This window comes from Podarcis liolepis, assembly GCF_965112155.1.
Source record: "Podarcis liolepis genome assembly, chromosome: 5".
Classification (NCBI taxonomy): domain Eukaryota; kingdom Metazoa; phylum Chordata; class Lepidosauria; order Squamata; family Lacertidae; genus Podarcis; species Podarcis liolepis.
Window position 1 is genome coordinate 3,722,649 of NC_139556.1, and position 20,383 is coordinate 3,743,031.

General features: G+C 42.6%; 1 protein-coding gene across 5 annotated transcripts in view; it reads left to right on the forward strand.

The window, feature by feature from the left end:
• Positions 1-20,383, forward strand: part of PHF21B (PHD finger protein 21B) — a 199,141-nt gene that overhangs the window by 146,558 nt on the left and 32,200 nt on the right. For all 5 annotated transcript variants that reach the window (XM_083503382.1, XM_083503386.1, XM_083503384.1 and 2 more), the window contains one exon: positions 15,419-15,511. In XM_083503382.1, coding sequence (XP_083359508.1) covers positions 15,419-15,511 — 93 coding nt within the window. The remainder of the gene's footprint in view (positions 1-15,418; positions 15,512-20,383) is intronic.

Consider the following 20,383-nt stretch of genomic DNA (forward strand, 5'->3'; position numbering starts at 1 on the left):
CTGGTCCTAGGGAACAAGCAACTTGCCTGAACATGCGCAGAATGTTAATGGAATCTGGAGCTCCCGCACTCCTGGCAAGCCACTTTGACAGATGGGTGGGGCCTGTCAATCATCAGGTGCTCCCCCTTCCTGCGCAGCATGGTTTAAGTACACGCTGTGCTGCAAAGGAAGACGATCCCTGCTGATCCAAGTGGGGCTCGGACTCTCTGCCAGTCAGTGGATTGGCACCGACCTCAAGCCCTGTTTTGGCAGGGATCAGCTCCATTTGGGAGTTCATGAGTGGGAACCATTCCTGGCTGGCCTTGCATTTGGCACCACATTTAAAGGCACCAAATACAAGTTCCACTTGCCAATGAACAATCAGGAGTGCGTTTTAAGTCTCCCTCTTGTTCCTTTGCAGCCACATCTCCACTTGCCCTGCAACTGACACCATATATTTATTTATATGTACTTAAATAACACTTAATATTCAGAGTATCTAACTGGTGCACAGAAAATGGGGCTGCTGGTGTTTTTTTGAAAGAGGTGGCTGCAGCATGGGTAAAATGGGAGTGCCGCTGTCTCTGCCAGCCTTCGCTATCCCACTGTGATAGAGGCCCAAGCTCTGCTGAAGTAGCCTGCAGGAAGGTCCAAAACAGGGTGCCATGGGCGTAGGGCCCTGGAAGCTTCAGATCTGCAGGGTCCAAAGTGCTGGGGATCCTCAAAAGGCACGATTGGTGGCTGTGCTGGTTCATTCGTCCCTGGCTCCAGTTGGGATTCCTCTGTAGGTCCAGTCTCCTTTGCATTGCAAAAGCTCCCTGTTAGTCAGATGAATTATGACATATAAATTATGTAAAATTTTACCGGTAACTAGCAACAGAGAAATAGCAAGGGAGATTAGTGGCACTGTGGTCTAAACCACTGATCCTCTTGGACTTGCTGATCAGAAGGTCGGCGGTTTGAATCCCCGTGACAGGGTGAGCTCCCGTTGCTCTGTCCAAGCTCCTGCCCACCTAGCAGTTCGAAAGCCCACCAGTGCAAGCAGATAAATAGGTACCATTGCGGCAGGAAGGTAAACGATGTTTCCATGTGCTCTGGCACTCATCACAGTCTTCTGTGAACCAGTAGTCATGCTGGCCACATGAAAGCTGTCTGGACAGACTCCGGCTCCCTTGACCTGAAAAGCGAGATGAACGCAGCAAACCCATAGTTGATTTTGACTGGACTTAACTGTCCAGGGGGACGCGGGTGGCACTGGGGGTTAAACCACAGAGCCTAGGACTTGCCGATCAGAAAGTCGGCGGTTCGAATCCCTGCGACGGGTGAGCTCCCGTTTCTCGGTCCCTGCTCCTGCCAACCTAGCAGTTCGAAAGCACATCAAAGTGTAAGTAGATAAATAGGTACCGCTCTGGAGAGAAGGTAAACGGCGTTTCTGTGTGCTGCTCTGGTTCTCCAGAAGCGGCTTAGTCATGCTGGCCACATGACCCGGAAGCTGTATGCCGGCTCCCTCGGCCAATAAAGCAAGACGAGCGCCGCAACCCCAGAGTCGGTCACGACTGGTCAGGGGTCCCTTTACCTTTTTTAACTGTCCAGGGGTCCTTTACCTTCACCTTTACAGAGAAAGAAACAAAACTGTATTCAGTGCAGTCCCTTAAAGTTCCATTTGCATGGGTTCAGAACAAAATCAGTTGGCTTTCTTAATTCAAGAGGACAGTGATTTGTGTCGGGAAGTTGCAAATACTTCCATGTTGAAATAATCTAGTACTTTTCCCCCCTGACAGTGGTTTTAAACCACAGCTCTTGAATTAACAGTTACAGAAGTGTAAGAGTGAAGGTGGAATGGGCGTGTTTTCCCCATGAAGCATTTTATACTAAAAAACAGAAACAAAACACATACCTAAAAGGAAACCCCATAAACAGAAAGTTAGGATTCTTCTGCTCAAATGAATCCTAGGAATAGCTCTTCATTGTGTTGGTGCCAATCAAAATAACCCCCATGGAGAGCTTTGATTCACTTCAGAAAATAAAAGAGCCCTCTTTAAAATGGTAATGCATTGCAGCTGTTTCATTGTACTTGGAGGTTGTTTTATGCCTCATGTAAATTGCCAGGCTAGCATTCATGAAAATGTCAATGTTTTTAAAAGTTAGCTCTGTTTACAACTCTGGAGGCAATGACAGAAGGGGAATAAATCAACTATATGAAGACTGATTCTGGATGGCTGGAATCTCTAGTAATGCTAAGATGTACCAGCTTTTTGGTTTGTGGCAGGGCGGGGAATCTCTTGAACACGATCCAGTCAGACACATACACTTTTAGGCTGCAATCCTGTTCGTTATTGTTCAGATGTAAGCTCCAGTAAGTTTAGTGGGGCTTACTTCCAGATGAATGTGTATAGCATTACAGCCGATTGATTTGGATAAGTTTATTAATCACATTTAAATCTTTCCCACTGAAAATAACTTGTTAGATGAACCCTCCCCCACCTCTTATTAAGAGCAACAGAGTATGAGATATGCTTATCCTTATTATTCTTATTTGAATTTATATACTGACCTATACCCGGAGGTCTCAGGGCGGTTCACATAATAATAATAATAATAATAATAATAATAATAATAATAATAATAATAATAATAATAATTTATTATTTATACCCCGCCCATCTGGCTGGGTTTCCCCAGCCACTCTGGGCAGCTTCCAAAAGAATATTAAAATACTGTGATACATCAAACATTAAAAGCTTCCCTAAACAGGGCTGCCTTCAGATGTCTTCTAAAAGTCTGGTAGTTGTTGTTCTCTTTGACATCTGATGGGAGGGCGTTCCACAGGGAGGGCGCCACTACCGAGAAGGCCCTCTGCCTGGTTCCCTGTAACTTGGCTTCTCGCAGTGAGGGAACCGCCAGAAGGCCCTCGGTGCTGGACCTCAGTGTCCGGGTAGAACGATGGGGGTGGAGACGCTCCTTCAGGTATACTGGACCGAGGCCGTTTAGGGCTTTAAAGGTAAAGATCACAGTATATAAAAGCAATAGCCTAATAATACCCCCCCCCAAAAGAGCCACATTTTAAAATGGTATGGGATGTTGATCAGGTCAACCAAAGACCTGGTTAAAAAGGAATATTTTTGCCTGGTGCTTAAAGGTGTATAATGAAGGTGCCAGGTGAACTTCCCTGGGGAGAGCATTCCATAGACGGAGCCACTGCAGAGAAGGCCCATTCTCGTGTTGCCACCTTCCGGACCTCTCAAGGAGGAGACACACGTAGGAGGGCTTCAGAAGATGATCTCAGGGTCCGGGTAGGTTCATATGGGAAGAGGCGGTCCTTGAGGTATTGCGGTCCTGAGCCGTTTAGGGCTTTATAGGTCAAAACCAGCACTTTAAATTGGGCCCAGTGCAGTCAAACCAGGATCGGTTTAATATGCTCAAGACCGTCTTGCTCCGGTGAGCAACCTGGCCACTGAATTCTGCACCCGCTGAAGTTTCCGAACTGTCTTCAGAGGCAGCCCTACGTATAACTCATTGCAGTAATCTAACCTTGAGGTTACCAGAGCATAGACAATATTAGGTTATCCCTGTCTAGATAGGGGCGTAGCTGGGCCACCAGCCGAAGCTGATGGAAGGCACTCCAGGCCACAGAGGCCACCTGAGCCTTGAGTGACAGCAAAGGATCCAGGAGTACCCCCAAGCTACAAACCTGCTCCTCAAGAGCAGGCAACCTCCCACCCATCTGGTCTAGGGAACAGTGCCTCAGTCTTATCTGGATTGAGCTTCAGTCTGTTGGCTCTCATCCAGTCCATTACCGAGGCAAGACACTGGTCCAGCACTTCCACTGCCTCACCTGCAGATGTGAAGGAGAAATAGAGCTGAGTGTCATCAGCATACTGCTGACAACATACTCCGAACCTCCGGATAACCCCACCCAGTGGTTTCATGTAGCTGTTAAACAATGTGGGGGGATAGGATTGAGCCCTGCGGAACCCCACATTGAAGGTTCCACAGGGCTGAAAAGCATCCCCCAAGTAACACCCTCTGGGAATGACCATCCAAGTAGGACTGGAACCACTGCAAAGCGGTGCCACCCGCCCCTAGTTCGGAGAGTCGCTCCAGAAGGATACACAATTTTCAGAAATGAAAAGCTTTGGAATTTCCCTGGTTGCCTTAATTTTATAGAAGAAGAAGAAGAAGAAGAAGAAGAAGACTGCCCTTCATCTGTAGATCTCGTGGAAAAAGGAAAAAACAAATCAATGACCCCCCTCCCCTTATCCAGTAGAGGCCACCATATACCTGCTGGAGAAGGTTGTAAGGGATTTGAATGATTCATAACTGGAATGTTGAATCCTGGGTGCATTTTGGGGGAATTGCAAACATTTCTACTAACTTTCTTTTCTAAGATTTCTTTTGAAAATAGAGGCATGGCGGAAGACACACCAATCCTGATTCATAGTAGTGTGTTAAATGGCTTTGGTTCTGAAGCTCTACCATGGGGTTGAAAAACATATTTAAGTTAATTGGACAATTGTAGTGGAAAACAGACTTTGGGGCACTTGAGAGCCAAAAGGCAGTATCTAAATTATTTTATAAATAAATATAAATTACAATCTTCTGTTTAAATTTCATTTTAACACATTACTAGCCGATAAGGGGGCCAAGCTACATAGTGCATGTTATAATCCTCCATGTTTTACAATACTCTGTGCTTTTAAATTTTACTTATTTATTTTATTAAATTTATACCCCTCTTGATTGTTAAGAAAAACCTCAATGCAATTTACAAAAAGATAAAAACAATAACTTCGAGAGAGAAAACCACAACCCTGCTTTTAAACATACAAAAGTTAAAATACTAAAACAGGTTAAAATTACCTCAGCTTCCTAAGCATCTGGGTAGGCTTGTCTAAACAAGAATCTTTTAGCAGGCACCAAAAAGAGCACATTACTGCTTGATGTCAATAGGTAGGGCATCCCAAAGTTTAGTGTGTGCTGACATACTAAATGATCAAGTCCTTAGAATTGCGGAACCGGTATTATGTGGCACCTGTAGTCGTGTCCATTATAAATCAAAAGCAGCCTCATCAGACTATGAAACTGAGCAGGAGGAGGATGGACATGGCAAAGCTTCAGTCTGGGAGTTGCCTTGTACAATTTACGTCACAGAACAAACCACCTGTTCCCATCATGAGGGGGGAAAGTACATGAGCAAAAGAGCACTACATAGGCAAGTATGATGGGGCAGACAAAATGCAGTACAGTGGTACCTTGGTTTACGAAATTAATCCATTCTGGAAGTCCGTTCTTAAACCAAAGCATTCTTAAACCAAAGCGTGCTTTCCCATAGCAGCAGGGGACTCAGTTTACAAATGTAACACACTCAACATGTTCTGCTTCCATGGCAAATTTCAAAAACCAAAACACCTACTTCTGGGTTTGCAGCATTCTTAATCCAAGTTGTTCATAAACTAAGCTGTTCTTAAACCAAGGTACCACTGTACTGAGATGCTGGGTGATAGTTGTTCAGAGATACGTTGCCTAATTGAGGTTTGGTAGAGGCATCATCCAGTAAACGAGAGAGATCCCAGGGTGTTCGTTGAGAGTTTGGCAATTCTTTCATGGAAACCGATTTAGATTGTCTGGTTATTGACAGCAGCATCTTTGCAGACAAAGAATGGAAGTGTGAAGATCTGTACAATTCCTTTGTTGAGGAGAACTGTACCTCATTTGAACCACAGGGGAAATTGCATCTCTTCTGTATGCCAAGAATGGTGGTGATAAAAATGCTAACTTAAAGTACCTGAAGAAAAATGTTCAACTGTTTTCAAGGCTTATGGTGAATTGGGATCATGACTGTAAAGCAGTTCTTTAAATATGAGAACTGACTTTTTCTTACGGTGCTCTCCAGTTTTAGTGAAGAAGTAGCTAGTGTCACTTTTAGCAAGGAAGCACATATGATCAGAGTCACCCGATCTATTGAAGTTACTGAGATACCATTGTGTACAAGGGAGCAACTCCTACTCATGCTTTGAGTCACACAAGCCATGCAGAGAGTTGCCTTTGACATTTCATTTTCCAGCTTCATATCTGCAAAAACCTCATGGAAGCATCTTGACAGGTTGATCATAATATTTCCATCCTTGGCTCCCAAAGGGGTTTCCTGCCCATGTTCTCAGATATTGGGAATGCTACTCAAAAGCTCCTGGGGTTCCAGCCCAATCCCAGAGACAGTAATGGCGGTCGCAGAAGCTGTAGGGGCCACCACAGCCCCACTGGGTTGTGTTCTGCTGCCCCACTGGAATACACAAAGCCTTGAGATGAGAGCAGAGCTCCTGAGGGAGGTAGGACCTGAAACAGTGTACTATACTATAAAGTGTACTATACTATACTATACTATACTATACTATACTATACTATACTATACTATACTATACTATACTATACTATACAGCAGTGGTCCTCAAACTTTTTACTCTGGGCCACATTTTCAGAAGAAAAAATTGCTTATGCCACACTGAATTTTGAAAGAAGAGGAAACCACTCCTAGCAGAGCTTGATTTATAACATAGCGCACAACTATTTTATCATATCATCACAGGACACAGAGAAATTATGAAACAATGGAGCTACATATGAGCATGAATCATTCCCATAATGTAATAATGGGTTGTAACTTGGATCCCTGACGCCTTGCGACCCGAACATTTTGGCTCCCAAATGCTCCCGAACCCAGAAGTGTTCTGGTTTGAGAACGTTCTTTGGAAACCAAATGTCGGACGCAGCTTCCGATTGGCTGCAGGAAATGCCTACAGCTAATTGGAAGCCGCGCCTTGGTTGCCGAATGTTTTCGGAAGTCGAGCAAACTTCTGGAATGGATTCCATTCAACAACCAAGGTACGACTGTATAAACAAGCCTCTTACATATGTACGCAAACTCAATGAGAGAAGCAAGCTTGCTTTGGCCAGGTAATCTTATTTATATAGGTCTAATTTGAAACAAACGAGGTCTCATCTCTTCAACACTTTCTCTTTTCTGATCTTTCACATTTGTCAGAGTTGAAAATCCCCATTCACAACAATAAGCCATGGGGAACTGTAAAAGAATAGCCAGCTGTGATGTAATTTGTGATATAATCAGCTAATGCTCCTGAAGAGAGGCGTGGATATTATACTACGCTACACTGAAATGTTTAAATGTTTCTTTGATTGCCCTTGAATCTTTCCACACCTTTTGAGAACCACTGCTGTAAAGAATTTCAACCCTCAATAGACTCCAAATTAGTATAGGAACAACATAAATCTTAACATATAAAAAGGGTTTAAGTAGGAAGCAAACTACAGTGGTAACTCTGGATGCGAACGGGATCCGTTCGCATCCTGAGCAGAACGCAACCCACGCGTGCGCGGGTCGCGATTCGCCACGCATGCACATGATGTCATTTTGAGCGTCTGCGCGAGCAGCAAAACCTGGAAGTAACCCGTTCCATTACTTCCGGGTCGCTGTGGGACACAACCTGAAAAGATTTAACCTGAAGCTACCTTAACCTGAGGTATGACTATATACATATGATTGAATAGTAACATGGAAACTTTCAATCAAAAAATTAGCCAATGATCGTGTTTCTATAAATTTATCAGTTTGAATTTTGCTTAATCACTCAGATTCCATAAGTCTCCATGGGTGGATCAGCCTAAGCAGTCCCCTTACTCCTATGTAAGAAGTACATAGGGGAGTTGGGAACTATCACCACCAAATCAAACCTTGCCAAGAAAAGTAAGCTCACAAACTTACAGAAACATGTTCCTTTGTAAACTTTTGAAATGAAAATTTCCATGATAATATTTAACTTTATGTCCTGTGAAAATGCATAGTCTGCTTTTCATTTAAATCCCTGTATAAGTTGTAATATAAGTAATATAAATTGAAAATCAACACACTAAAAAGTTTTTTGACTCATGCAGATTGCTGTAGTATGATGCAGATTTCTTTTAAATCTTTGAAAACGCCTGGGTTAAATTCTTTTCAGAATTAGGGCCTGAACTGGTGATTTCTTTTAAGAGACATCGATATGTTAGTTAAAACTTGAAAAACACGTTCACATTTGTGATAAAGAGGAGGGAAATGTGGCTTTCCACATGAGGGAAAGGAGGAGGGAAATGTGGCTTTCCACATGAAAGGCTGTATTTTTTTTCTGTGAATAAAAATAGTTGCAATGCTTGTGGAAAATAAAGCTTTCAAAACAAAGGGTGATCACTGAGTTCAGTTCCTCAAGTTTTTAAAAGTCAGCTTTCATTTAAAGGTTGCATTTAGCACTTGGCATTTATATAAATCAAGCTCAAGGTTGAATTCTGTGTTCGTTGTAAAATGAATGTAGAATGGGGTTTTTTAAATAAAAAAAAAAGCCCACAACAAAACCAAACACCCTGCAATTACTTCAGTGAATATCCATTCAGGTTAAGAATTTTCATCTTTGCTGTTGCCATAGTAATCTGTTCCCCTGTCAGTACCACATTACAATCCATTCTGTTTCCAATATTGAACATGTAGCAGACAAAAACATCTTTAAAATAGCTTTAGGTGTCTTTGCAGCAGGAAGCAGTATTTGCTTGTAGAAATGTATACATACCTTGAGAAAATGATTAGCAGTCACAACATCAGATTTTTACTACAGTTATTCATGAAAGGTAATTTTAACAATTCATTTTTTTTTACTGTGGGGAAACACCCTCAGAGAAAGCAGATTCATATACCGGTATATATTTCCAGTAATGGGCTGATAATGAAAAAGTTTGGGAACTAACAGCCCCTTAACCCTTTGGCAGGGAACTGTTTTCTTACACCATTGCTGGTTATTATTTGGTGCAGTTTGAGGAGCACACTGCTTTTTCCTTGAAATGGATTAGGTTTAAGCAAAAGAGGCACACTAAAATTTATCTACTGTTGCCTTCAGCCATGACTTGAATTTCCATCTTGTAACTGTAGAGAATACATAATCAGTACTAAGTTATTCCTCTTTTTTTGCACCTGATACTAAGTTTATTCTTGAAGTAACTGGAAATTTTAGGATGAGGAGGGATTTTTTCCATTGTATTCTGATATCTGTCTTTTTTATATGTCTGGGTACATTTTTGTATTTGCTTAAATTTTAAGAACATTCATAATTTAAAAAACTTGTTGAACTGGGCAGTATTCAAGCGCTCAATTTTTTAATGTCTATGAACAAGTAAGCATGCTGTTGGAAAGAATAATAGAATCAAATGAGCTTTAGTTTACTTTCACTTTGTTACACAATATAAAACATTTCCTTTATATTCCGTACATTCAGATATTTTGAATTTTTTAAACCTGTAGTTGCTGTCATTTTAGTGTTTTTATCAACTATGGCTGTAATACTGATGTTGAATCAGCTACACTGAACTCACTGGAACTTGCTTCTAGGAAGACATGTGTGGGAGCACACTTTGATTTTAGTATTTTTATGTTTTGTTAGCTGCCCTAGGAGCTGAACTTGTGTTGTGTAAATGTAATAAACAGATAAAAAACTAATTAACCTAGAGTAGCACTCTGTCATTTGTGCAGCATTTGCTTCTTTCCCCTTTCTGGTTCTTTGAGGGATTTGCACTGACTTGAAGGAGCTGGTGCTGTCTGTAGCACCAAAGTCCCTTCCTTCCAATTCCAGTACGCTGGTGACACCCAGCTCCATTTCTCCTTTCCACCTAAATTCAAGGACTCTGTTCTGAACCTGTCTCCCATCAGTAATGGACTGGATGAAGGGGAACCAGTTGAAACTTCAGACAAGGCAAAGGTCTCTTGGTCATTTGGAAGGCAGAACAGGGAATGGGGATTCAGCCTGGGCTGGATGGGGGAACTGACTCACATGCTGAAGACTGACTCACGTGGGTTTGCTCCTGGACCCTGAGCATGGATGCTGAGCTCTCTGCCGGGGTCAGGAGTGCATTTGCGCAGGGAAAACTAGGGTGCTAGCCTTGAGATGTCTGATTTGGGCACAGTGAAACACGCCTTTGTTTGTTTGTTTAATGTCTATCCCACCTTTCATCTAAGGATCCCAGTGCAGTTTACAATATAAAAACATAAAAATACAGTAACAAACAAAAACAATACCGCCCCCACCCTAGTTAAAAAGGCCTTAGATCAGTGGCGTCCAAACTTTTTTCAAAGAGGGCCAGATTTGATGAAGTGAAGGGCCGTGAGGGCCAACCAAAGTTGTTAACCTTTTCTTAGGATTTTACCCCAAAGTTGTTGAGCTTTTGTTGAGTTTAGGATTGAATTTGTTGGGGGTTTTTTTGGATTTTACCCCAGGAAATAAACTGCCACAGGGGCTGGGTTAAACCGACCGGTGGGCCGGATTAGGCCCTCGAAACAGACTTTGGACATGGCTGCCGGCCCCTGTGGCAGTTTATGTCCTTGGGTAAAATTTAAAAAAAAGCCCTCAACAAGTTCAATCCTAAACTCAACATGTTGAATTAGCCCAAGGCCTGGGAGAATGTTTTTGCCTAGTGCAAACGAAGGCACCCAGCGGGCCTCCCTGGGGAGAGCCTTCCACAAGCTCTCTAGTTACATCCCGTTTGGATTACTGTAATGCACTCCAGGTGGGGCTCCCCGAAACTTCAACAGGCTCAAAGAGCTACAGTCAGATTGCTGACCAGGGCAGCGATCCCTCTTGCTGTTCTGGCTTCTGGGATAGCTGCGCAGCCTGCATTTGCTCCATAAGACGCACACACATTTCCCCTTACTTTTTAGGAGCGAAAAAGTGAGTCTTATAGAGCAAAAAATACGGTAATTGTTTTTAAATTATCATTTCCCCTTTATTTTTATCTGGAAGCTGCCTCAAGTTCCTGTTAGGGAAAAAGTTGAGGTATAAATAAATATATGAAAACTATAATGGCAACAACAGGAGGAGGGAAAGGAAATCATGCTACCAGCACAAGATTGTGGTTAGCACAGGTCTAAAGGTGTAATGCAGGTTTTGTAAAAATAATATATTTAGGCAAGGCTCCAAGCTGTTAGTTTCAGCCCAGATATATTTATGTTTTGAAAAATCTTAAGTACTTCTTAAAACCAATGTATTAAAATATGTATGGGGAAAATATTTTATATATGCTCCTTTTTTATACTTTCAGTTTTGACACCTGCAGTTTCCAAACAGTTTCTGCTTGGGATTATTTTGATAGTGTCCTTCTACCCTCCACTACCATTCCCCCTTCTATCTTTAAAGTGCACGGCAATGTAGACATTTCAAGGGGTCAGTATTGACTGCATGTAGGCTGCAGATAGAGAAGAGATTTGAAGTTATCTTTTGATTTTTATAGTCCTTTTTTATTAAAATGCTTAGTGCCGTAAATGTAGTAATAAGAAACTCATTTATCTTGACGAAAATGCTGCTATAAACTATTCTGCACTCATAAAATAACCTTTTAAATTATTGTTTCTGCTGGTATCAATAAATTCATACAAAGTGCTTAAAGGTCAGGCGTTGCCAGAAAAATGTCTTTTCAGCTTGTTAATTAAAGGTTCATAAGAATGTGCACAGGTTTGCTCCTTTTGACAAATGTAGAGGAGAGGGAAAATATGCCTATTTTCAGAAACGTAAAACAGAGGTGGAATGGCAGCAAGGAATGACAAAAAGCTGCAGTTGAAATGACTGACATGAGGGAAGTGCCTACATTATTCAGGTTGCCAGGTGGGGGTCAGGAAAGACAGTGGGTGATAACACTCTCCACTCCCTTCTGGGGATGGGACATGACTTGACGTTCTGTTTGATTGCATTCGGATATTGCCAAATGCTCTCTGAAGTTAAGAATGCCTGTGTAGGTGTTGTGTTCCAGACACCAGATACCTTGGGCAATGATGTCCATGGAAATGGGTCAGCAGGACCGCACCTGAGAGTCGCCTGAGATCCAGTCTGAGCAAGGGCACTCCGTAGAGCACCCTGAAGAAGAGGATCTGACACCAGATTGAGGCTGGAGGCTCAGACTTTTTAGATGATGGCGCAGGCTCACCATGTTAGGCTGCCATGATGGCGCTGTGCAGCCTTTTTCTGTATGCATCCCAGGAATTCTTGGGACCAGTGATGGTTGAGAGTATGCTTGTATGTGTGGATGAAAGTGTGTGGGTGTAGATTGATGGAGGTATGGATATGTTAGTGCAGGGATAGCCCATGGGGTGCCAGCTCCCATCATTCCTGACCATTGGCCATGCTGGCTGGGACTGAGGTCTCATCCTCTGATGGTTCCACTGCGGAAAAGGCATTTGGTTGATAAGAAGTTAGTTGCTTGATCTTTCTGATATATTTAGTGCGCAAGGTACTGTGTAGGTAATGTTCAGTGTCATTGGTGTGTTTGATTTGCTTCTTTCGTGATGTTATCGGAGTTTGCTGCCCAGCTCTCTCTGTTCTTTGCTATTAATAGTTTTATTGAGGTACTATTGGTTTTAAATGTGTTAGCTGTCTTGGACATTGCTTATGGAAGGGTGGGGTACACATTTTTTAAATAATAAACAAGTAAAGAAGGGGGACTGGAGGGGTTCAGTCACACCTACCCAAAAAGGGACGTGCACAAATGCTGGGTGCTCACCTTCTCTCACCCCAGATGGTTCTCCTTTCATGCTGATTTTTTGCTGCTTCTCTGCCCCTTCAAAGTATCATCAATCTGTTGTGTCTGTTTTGGACAAATGTAGGGCTATAGCGGGTAGGGACGCGGGTGGCGCTGTGGGTAAAACCTCAGTGCCTAGGACTTGCTGATTGCATGGTCGGTGGTTCGAATCCCCGTGGCGGGGTGAGCTCCCGTTGTTCGGTCCCAGCTCCTGCCCACCTAGCAGTTCGAAAGCACTCTTAAGTGCAAGTAGATAAATAGGGACCGCTTTATAGCGGGAAGGTAAACGGCGTTTCCGTGTGCCGCGCTGGTGCTGGCTCGCCAGCTGCAGCTTCGTCACGCTGGCCATGTGACCCGGAAGTGTCTTCGGACGGCGCCGGCTCATGGCCTCTTGAGTGAGATGAGCACGCAACCCTAGAGTCGGATACGACTGGCCCGTACGGGCAGGGGTACCTTTACCTTTAGGGCTATAGCGCTTATTATGCCTGAGGTGGGGGGATCAACCATAGTGGTACGAAAAAGAAATAAAGGTGATTTGGACTGTGCAGTCATGGTTAGCACTACACACAGAAAAGGGTTTGTTGCGTTTGCTGTTCTACCAGCAAAAATGATAATGTTTTCCTGTCTCCAGAGATAGGTTACAATTAAGTCCACATTTCCAGGTGACGCCCCTCAAAAAAGGACCCTGCAGGAGTTGGTGTGAAGAGCCAACTGGGTCTCATGACTTTGTAATGGTTTTCCTGAATATAATCTCTTCCTTATCCTGTGAGGGAGTGGGATTGAAAAAAGATTATATTTCAAATTTCAGCATGCAGCTTCAGTGTATATTTTCAGAGTACTGCAGTATAAAAATGGTGGCATCTTATCCCATAATTTTAGTTTTTTAGTGTTGCATTCTGGGCAACTTCAATGCAATGTGGGAGTGCATTAATTCAGAGTTCTGGCCCTTTTGTCTCTACTCTTTTTCCTTTGACCCTATGTATTGAGGACTTTTGTTTCCTCAATAAAATAAAGTGAGTTAAGCTAACATGTTGCAGCAAAAACTGCTTTGAAATTCTTATGGGAGACTAACTGTATCTGCACTCCCTGTTCTTCATGTAAATAATTCATTTAGTGCTGCCAGAATGCTGACAAATGAATTATTTTGAAAGAAATATGAAAAAACTAAATCCCAGCACACAAACTAAATCTAGTTGGCCCAGAAAGCAGCAGCACAGCTTTTCTCTGGTACTAAACTTAAGGAACATCACACCGACATTAGAGCTCTGCTAGGTATCAGTTGGGTTCCGTAAAACATTTAAAATACGGGTTTAAACCCAAAAAATAAACCCTAGACAACCTTGGAAATACCTTAGGAAATGCCTCCCTGAGTTGAGAGCCGTAAATGGGCCTCTGAAGTAAGACTAGCTTGATACTAGAAATAGAGCCTTTGGGGTAGTGGATCCTTTTTATGGAAATCTCCCTTGTGGGAAGAACACCAAGTCCACTCAATAGATTTTTTTAAAAAAGAACAACAACCAGTAAATACTATTGTCTTCTGTCAGGTTTTGTTACCTACTTCAAGGTATTGTTCTAGCCACTCTGTTTACATTGCTTTTATCAGGGGCGAGTCTGAACATGGTGCTGTGGAGGGCATCCCATGTCCCAGGTCTCATTGGTTCTCAACTCAAAATACTCTTAGGATTGGACCAAGCCCCTGAGTCCAGTCCAGTCCTAAATGGGGCCCACACACCCCATAATATTATCTGCATCACTACCTACCTTTTCCCAAACTTACCTCGGTGGAGAATAAAACTAGAGAGGGCTTCAGAGCGCCACTCTTCTATCAAGGTGTGAAGATTTTGTTACATAGAATCCAGATACTGTAGCCAAATTAAGGCAGTTAACATTAAAAATAAAGAGAACGTGGGATTTCCACTTTTGCAGCATTTCATTGTTTCAACGTGGGCTTGCATTGCCTTTGAAAAATTTAAACCATCAAGCTTTAATATTAAGAGGCTGATAAACATTAAGCATGTATCGTTCGGTACTAAAAATTTCATAACTGAGGAATACCATAATTTGTTTTCATTCTCCTGAGAGGCAGCTACAGTACTCTGAACTTCTTCAGGGAAATAAATCGACAGTGTTTTCTGAAAGCGTAGGTGACAGGACTAATGATAGCTTCATTGGAAAACACAGCCAGCACTCCTAGTCCACAGATACTAAGAGAAATGAACTTGGCAGTACAATGAAGCTGTCTGGCTGTTCCTCTCCCCTTCAACTCCCCTTTTTTTATTATTTTTGGCCTCTGTGTGCGTGTTTAACAAACAAGCAAAGCTGTTTCTGTTTTATAGAGCTAACCCAGGGATGCAACTCATGATCAAACAGTTTCTAGAGTTATGAGTTGTGCCAGATAAATGCACCATGGTATTGGGGAAAGGAGGCAACTGAAGAATAGAAAGAGGAGATTTGATACATTTTCTGCTTTTTATTAAAACTATTAAATATTGGTAATTTCTTCTGATCAGATGTGAAACAAGGAAAGGTGGTGTGTGTCTCTTAGGGTTGCAGCACACAAAATATTTCTTATGTGGATATCACTTTTGTGTTCTGTGCCATTGCATCAGGTGAATTAACATAAGTCTGTTATGTTGTACAGTGGTACCTCGGTTTACAAACTTAATCAGTTGGAATATAATAAAATAAATACATATCCTTTTTATCTTCCCAACATCCCTATGAAGTAGGCTAGACCCTGAGCAGCGGTAGCTGGCCCAAAGCTGCAGTGAGGCGAAAACAGGCGTGCATGACAACTCTCTTTGGACCATTTCAAATCCTGAAAATTCATTTCTTCTGGCAGGCTTTGGGAACCATTGCAGCTGTGCCGATTACAGTTCCTCAGGTGAGCTCCTTGCAGAGGTCGGCAGGACAAAGACCAGCAGTGCTACCTCAGGTAAAAATACTGTTTTCGTGAATTGTGTGCTTTTATTAATGGGCTGTGTGTTCTGATATTCAGAGAGTAAATCATTTGTTTAGGTACCAGCAAGTCAACCCACTTAATCGTCCGGGCAGCCATTCACCCAAGGAAGCAGGCTGCAAACACAAATAGTCCTAGCCAATCCTGAATGTGCATAATCACGAATAGTATTTCTGGGTGTGTGTATTAGAGCAAGAAAAGTGACTGAAAGCAAAACAGGAACTAACATCATCATCAACAACAACAAATGTACACAACAGGCTAGTACAACAAAAATAGAAGACTGAGTATGCTTTTAAACACAGAATGAAATAAAACCCATTTGTGCCATGGGTGGAGCGAATCTTAAAGAAGAATATCATTGATAAGCAGAGGGGGGTGGCAGACTGTTCTTCCTTATCGACGTATGTCCTAAAATCAATCCAAACCTCTGTCAATCTTTTACATGGTCCCTTGGAAATATGTAACGTTGCTCAACTTTTCTAATAAAGCAAGTTCCCAAACTTTGGAATACTAAAAAGAAATACTGCTTCTTTTCAGATTTCTCCAGAAACGAGCCAATGCTAATAATATTCATCTGTCATTCTGGAGAGGGTTGGATTTAAGTGTGCGTGTGCCCCTCAAGAAAAATTGCTTGGTGTGATTGTCAAGTATCTGAGAGGCCTGAGTCCAAGCCACTTGCCGGCTGCATTTGTCCATTGTTGGACTAGGGCCAGTATGGTCTTTTGGTAAATCACGGCATTTTCCTAAACCTCTGGCGGTTGTAGAGTTGAGAATGGTCATGCCTTCCTGACTGGAAAGCCATCGCTTAAGCAGCAGTGCTGTTACTATTAAACAGAAATGGCCTTACCTTTGCATGTTCTCTGTAATATGGTTGTGTGACCATTGCATCCACCTTTTCAGTAATGCCTGTGACCACTGGAGAAACACTTTTAATGCTTTTAATGCTCTGTATCCTGCCAACCTAGCAGTTCAAAAGCACATCAAAGTGCAAGTAGATAAATAGGTACCGCTCCAGCAGGAAGGTAAACGGCGTTTCCATGCCAGAAGCGGCTTAGTCATCCTGGCCACATGAACTGTACGCCGGCTCCCTCGGCCAATAAAGCGAGATGAGCGCCGCAACCCCAGAGTTGGCCACAACTGAACCTAATGGTCAGGGGTCCTTTTACCTTTTTTTATCGCTGCAGAGGCAGCAGCCGTTTGGGTTTTTGGCGCTTCTTTTTCTGACCTCCTCGCCTCTCCTGGGCACATTTCTCAGCAGTGAGGGATAGTCAGACAAGACAACAAAGAGGAGGTGGAAAGCCAAAGGTGTTTCATGAGGCTTCATCCTGAAGCATGCAGGTTCAATGGCAGTTCCTTTTGTGAGACAGGCAGCCTGCCACAGGAGGATTTTCAGACCCCTTTGCCACGCTTACCTGAAAACGATGCAGTTTGCCCTATGCAAAGTCATGGAGATTCACAGCCAAGCAACGGCCTGCTTAGGGCCTCTGCCTCATTCTGGGCTGCAGGGGAAGTTTGGGTGCATCTCTCCATGCAGGGCAGGCATGTAGCTCACAACTGTCAGCACAGGCTCCCCACAATTTCAAAAATGGTGGTTAGTGGTTGAGTGATGATCAGCGCATGGCAGGCTTTAAGAGCGTCGTTTCTCAACCTGTGAGTTGTGACCTGCCATAGGGTGACTGGCTTTATAAGTAAACCCAAATATTAATTCCTTAACTGCTATGATTGTTTGTTTGTTTATAAACTCACATCCAATATTTCATCATGCAGGACTCAGAGCAGCTCACTATAATAAAATATTGCAGAAATTTAAAACATAAATTAAAGCTACAAAATTTAGAATCTCGAGAATTTAAAAGAAGAATCAGTTGGTTCTGAAAATACCTTTGGTGGAGTTTTACTAGTATTCTACTAGCCATTTCTGCATTTATAGTTCCACTGCCACTCTTAAAACCGTGGCCACTTTTGTAGCAACTTATGCAAATACATTGAAGTATACATTGCTTCATGCAAATTCATTGCTTATGCAAATACATTGAAGCAACTTATGCAAATACATACAGCATAGGGTCAGCTCCCTAATAGCCCCTTAGTTAGCAATGGCAAGGATTGTCAGAAGGAAATGTGGGTTGCAATTAAGTTTCAGTCTTTAGAGGAGGCTGTAAGATCTTCTGTAACAATTAGTTTGGGGTCGTAGAGCCTGTTTGTATGATAACGAGCAATTCCTTTTCATAAGATGTGAAGGGAAAATATTGTGGCTAATTAGATTCCTGTCATAACATTCAAGAGTCATACAAGAGGTACATTCTTTTAACATTCAGTTAAAAGTTTTGCGCTTGTATTCAAAAGACTTGGGTGTGGACCCTTGGTAGCAATCTGAGACATCTGCATCAGTGGTTCTAGAAAGCCGGACTATTTCAGTTGTAGTGCGCTTCCTATGAGTTGCCTTGCTTAGAAAATTTCACATAGGCATTTCTTTGGAGTCTTTTGAGTAACTGGTAAAAATCAACCTCTTTAGAAAAGCTTTTATATCTTTGAGGACAGTGGATGACACTGATATTGATGTTCTTACCTTGTTCTGTAGGTGTGATGTTTTGCTCTAATGTGTAGATTAAGCATGCTCACCCCCATGAGAATATAGAATAGGCTGATTTTGAAAAGATAGACATTCTAATGTAAATAGACGTTGTGATAAACCATGGCTTACCACACATAAATGGATCTCATCCACTTTGTTCTTCCGTAATAGATCTGGGGTGAAAAAAAACCACAATGCCTGATTTAGTGTTAATAAATCATGGTATGTACCCAAGTTTGTATGTTCATGGTTTGATCATGGTTTGTTTCAGTAAAACAAACCACAGTCTGTGGTTTAGACATATGTTCTTCTGAGTGCAAGATCATGGTTTCATTCCTCTGCATGCTAGAAGCCCAGATAGGTACATTCACATAAAACCATTAACTATAGTTTACTGTGATGTGTGAATTGAGCCAATTCTCTGCAGCTATACAGCACATGCCCCTCCATACAAACAAACAAACAAACAAACAAACAAACAAACAAACAAAAGCTCAGTTTAGGAAAGCTCTGCTTCGAATGTGCTCTTTCCCGCTGGGCATCAAAATATAGATATTGTTGAGATTTTGATTATTTTCAGCTTCTGAGGCATCAAAACAAATTGAGCTACAACATACTATGTTTGAAATCATTATATACATAAATTCAATAGAGGTTTGACATCTGTCATATACTAATGAAATGATATTTTGCTTTCTCCAGAAAAGCAAAACCCACACTAATTGCATTATGTTCAGCAGTTGTAAGAACACATTTCTATTTATTGCTGTCCCTTCTCTCCCAATCCTTATAATGCCCTCTTGGGGTATATACAGTGGCAGAGCTTCATGCTCCAGAACCAGGGGCGGAGAGCAGGCGGGGGCGGGGCTGGCACGCGCCACCCAAAGGGGCGTGGGGTGTGGCGCGCTGCCTGCGGGGCCTGGGCACCCGGCATGGGGGGGGCAGCCACGATGGAACCCCACTGGGATCATGCTTCCAGGGGTGGGGTCTCCCCCTGCCCCCCTCTTCCTCCACCAGTGGGTCTATAGGGTGCCACTTGCCATATATACTCAAGTATAAGCCGACCCGAATATAAGCCGAGGCACCTAATTTTAGCACAAAAAACTGGGAAAACCTATTGACTCAGGTATAAGCTGGTTCACCACACCACAAACCTGGTGGTGGCGGCAACAGCAGAGGAAGAACAAGAAGCCCGAAAGGGCTACTTTCTTGGTGCTCGTCCCTCCACTGCCCGCCTCTGCCGCTCGCAAGAGCAGGCATAGGAGCCGCGGTTGGGAGAGGCACAGTGCAGCGCCTCTCCCAACTGCGGCTCCTGTGCCTGCCCTTGCGAGAGGCGGGCGGCGGGACGAGCGGCGAAAAAGGGCTGCTTTCAGGCCGCTCGTCCCTCCGTCGCCGCCACCCGCCTCACTCAAGTACAAGCCAAGGGGGGCTTTTTCAGCATTAAAAATGTGCTGAAAAAGTCTGCTTATACTCGAGTATAGACGGTAATTTGTGTTACCTATGGGGCCTGTTCCAATAGGAAGGAAGAAGGATTCTAATTTTGCAGTGAAATTAGATGTTAGGAGGGAATCAGTGTGCAAACCCAAATGAACCCTCTTCATTTAATGCCCATCTGTGATTTGGCATCACATCTAAACTCAGCCTGAAAGTTGATGTTAGTAAGAAGTATTTAATAATATGAGAGATTACCATATAACACAATTTTATCTAGGAATAAAATTTTGTTGGATTGCCAACTTATCAAAAGTGTTTTGGACTTGTTCATGTTGCTGTAGATACAAGCTCTCTTGGTGTGTAAGGAATATTTGTCTGACCCCTAATTGTTGCAAATAATTTGTTCCAAGAATGGTAATGGTTGGTGCTATGTACTTAACCTGTACTTTGTATTTTATCATCATCTAGCACATTTTTGCAGTATATACTGCTTAGCATTTTTTCTGCATTTTTTTTAAATAAAAAACTCTAATCCTTTAATTGTCTGTTTTAATGCTTAATGTTTTGCTGGAGAATGTGGAGATTAAAGCAGTGTGTGGGATAATGGTTTCTTGTTCTATGTTCTGTCAGGGGTTCATTTCTTGTGGCCTGTAGGCAACTGTTTAATTGTTTCTTTAACTTATGCATGGGGCACAGTTAGCAAGGCAGTATTATTTTTTATTTCTAAAAATGAATTAACTTCCACATTAAGTTAGTTTGAGATTAGGTTAGGGCAGAAGCCTGTGAGGGCTACGTAATTCTGCTGAGTTATCACAAGGGGGCAGAAAAGACCCAGT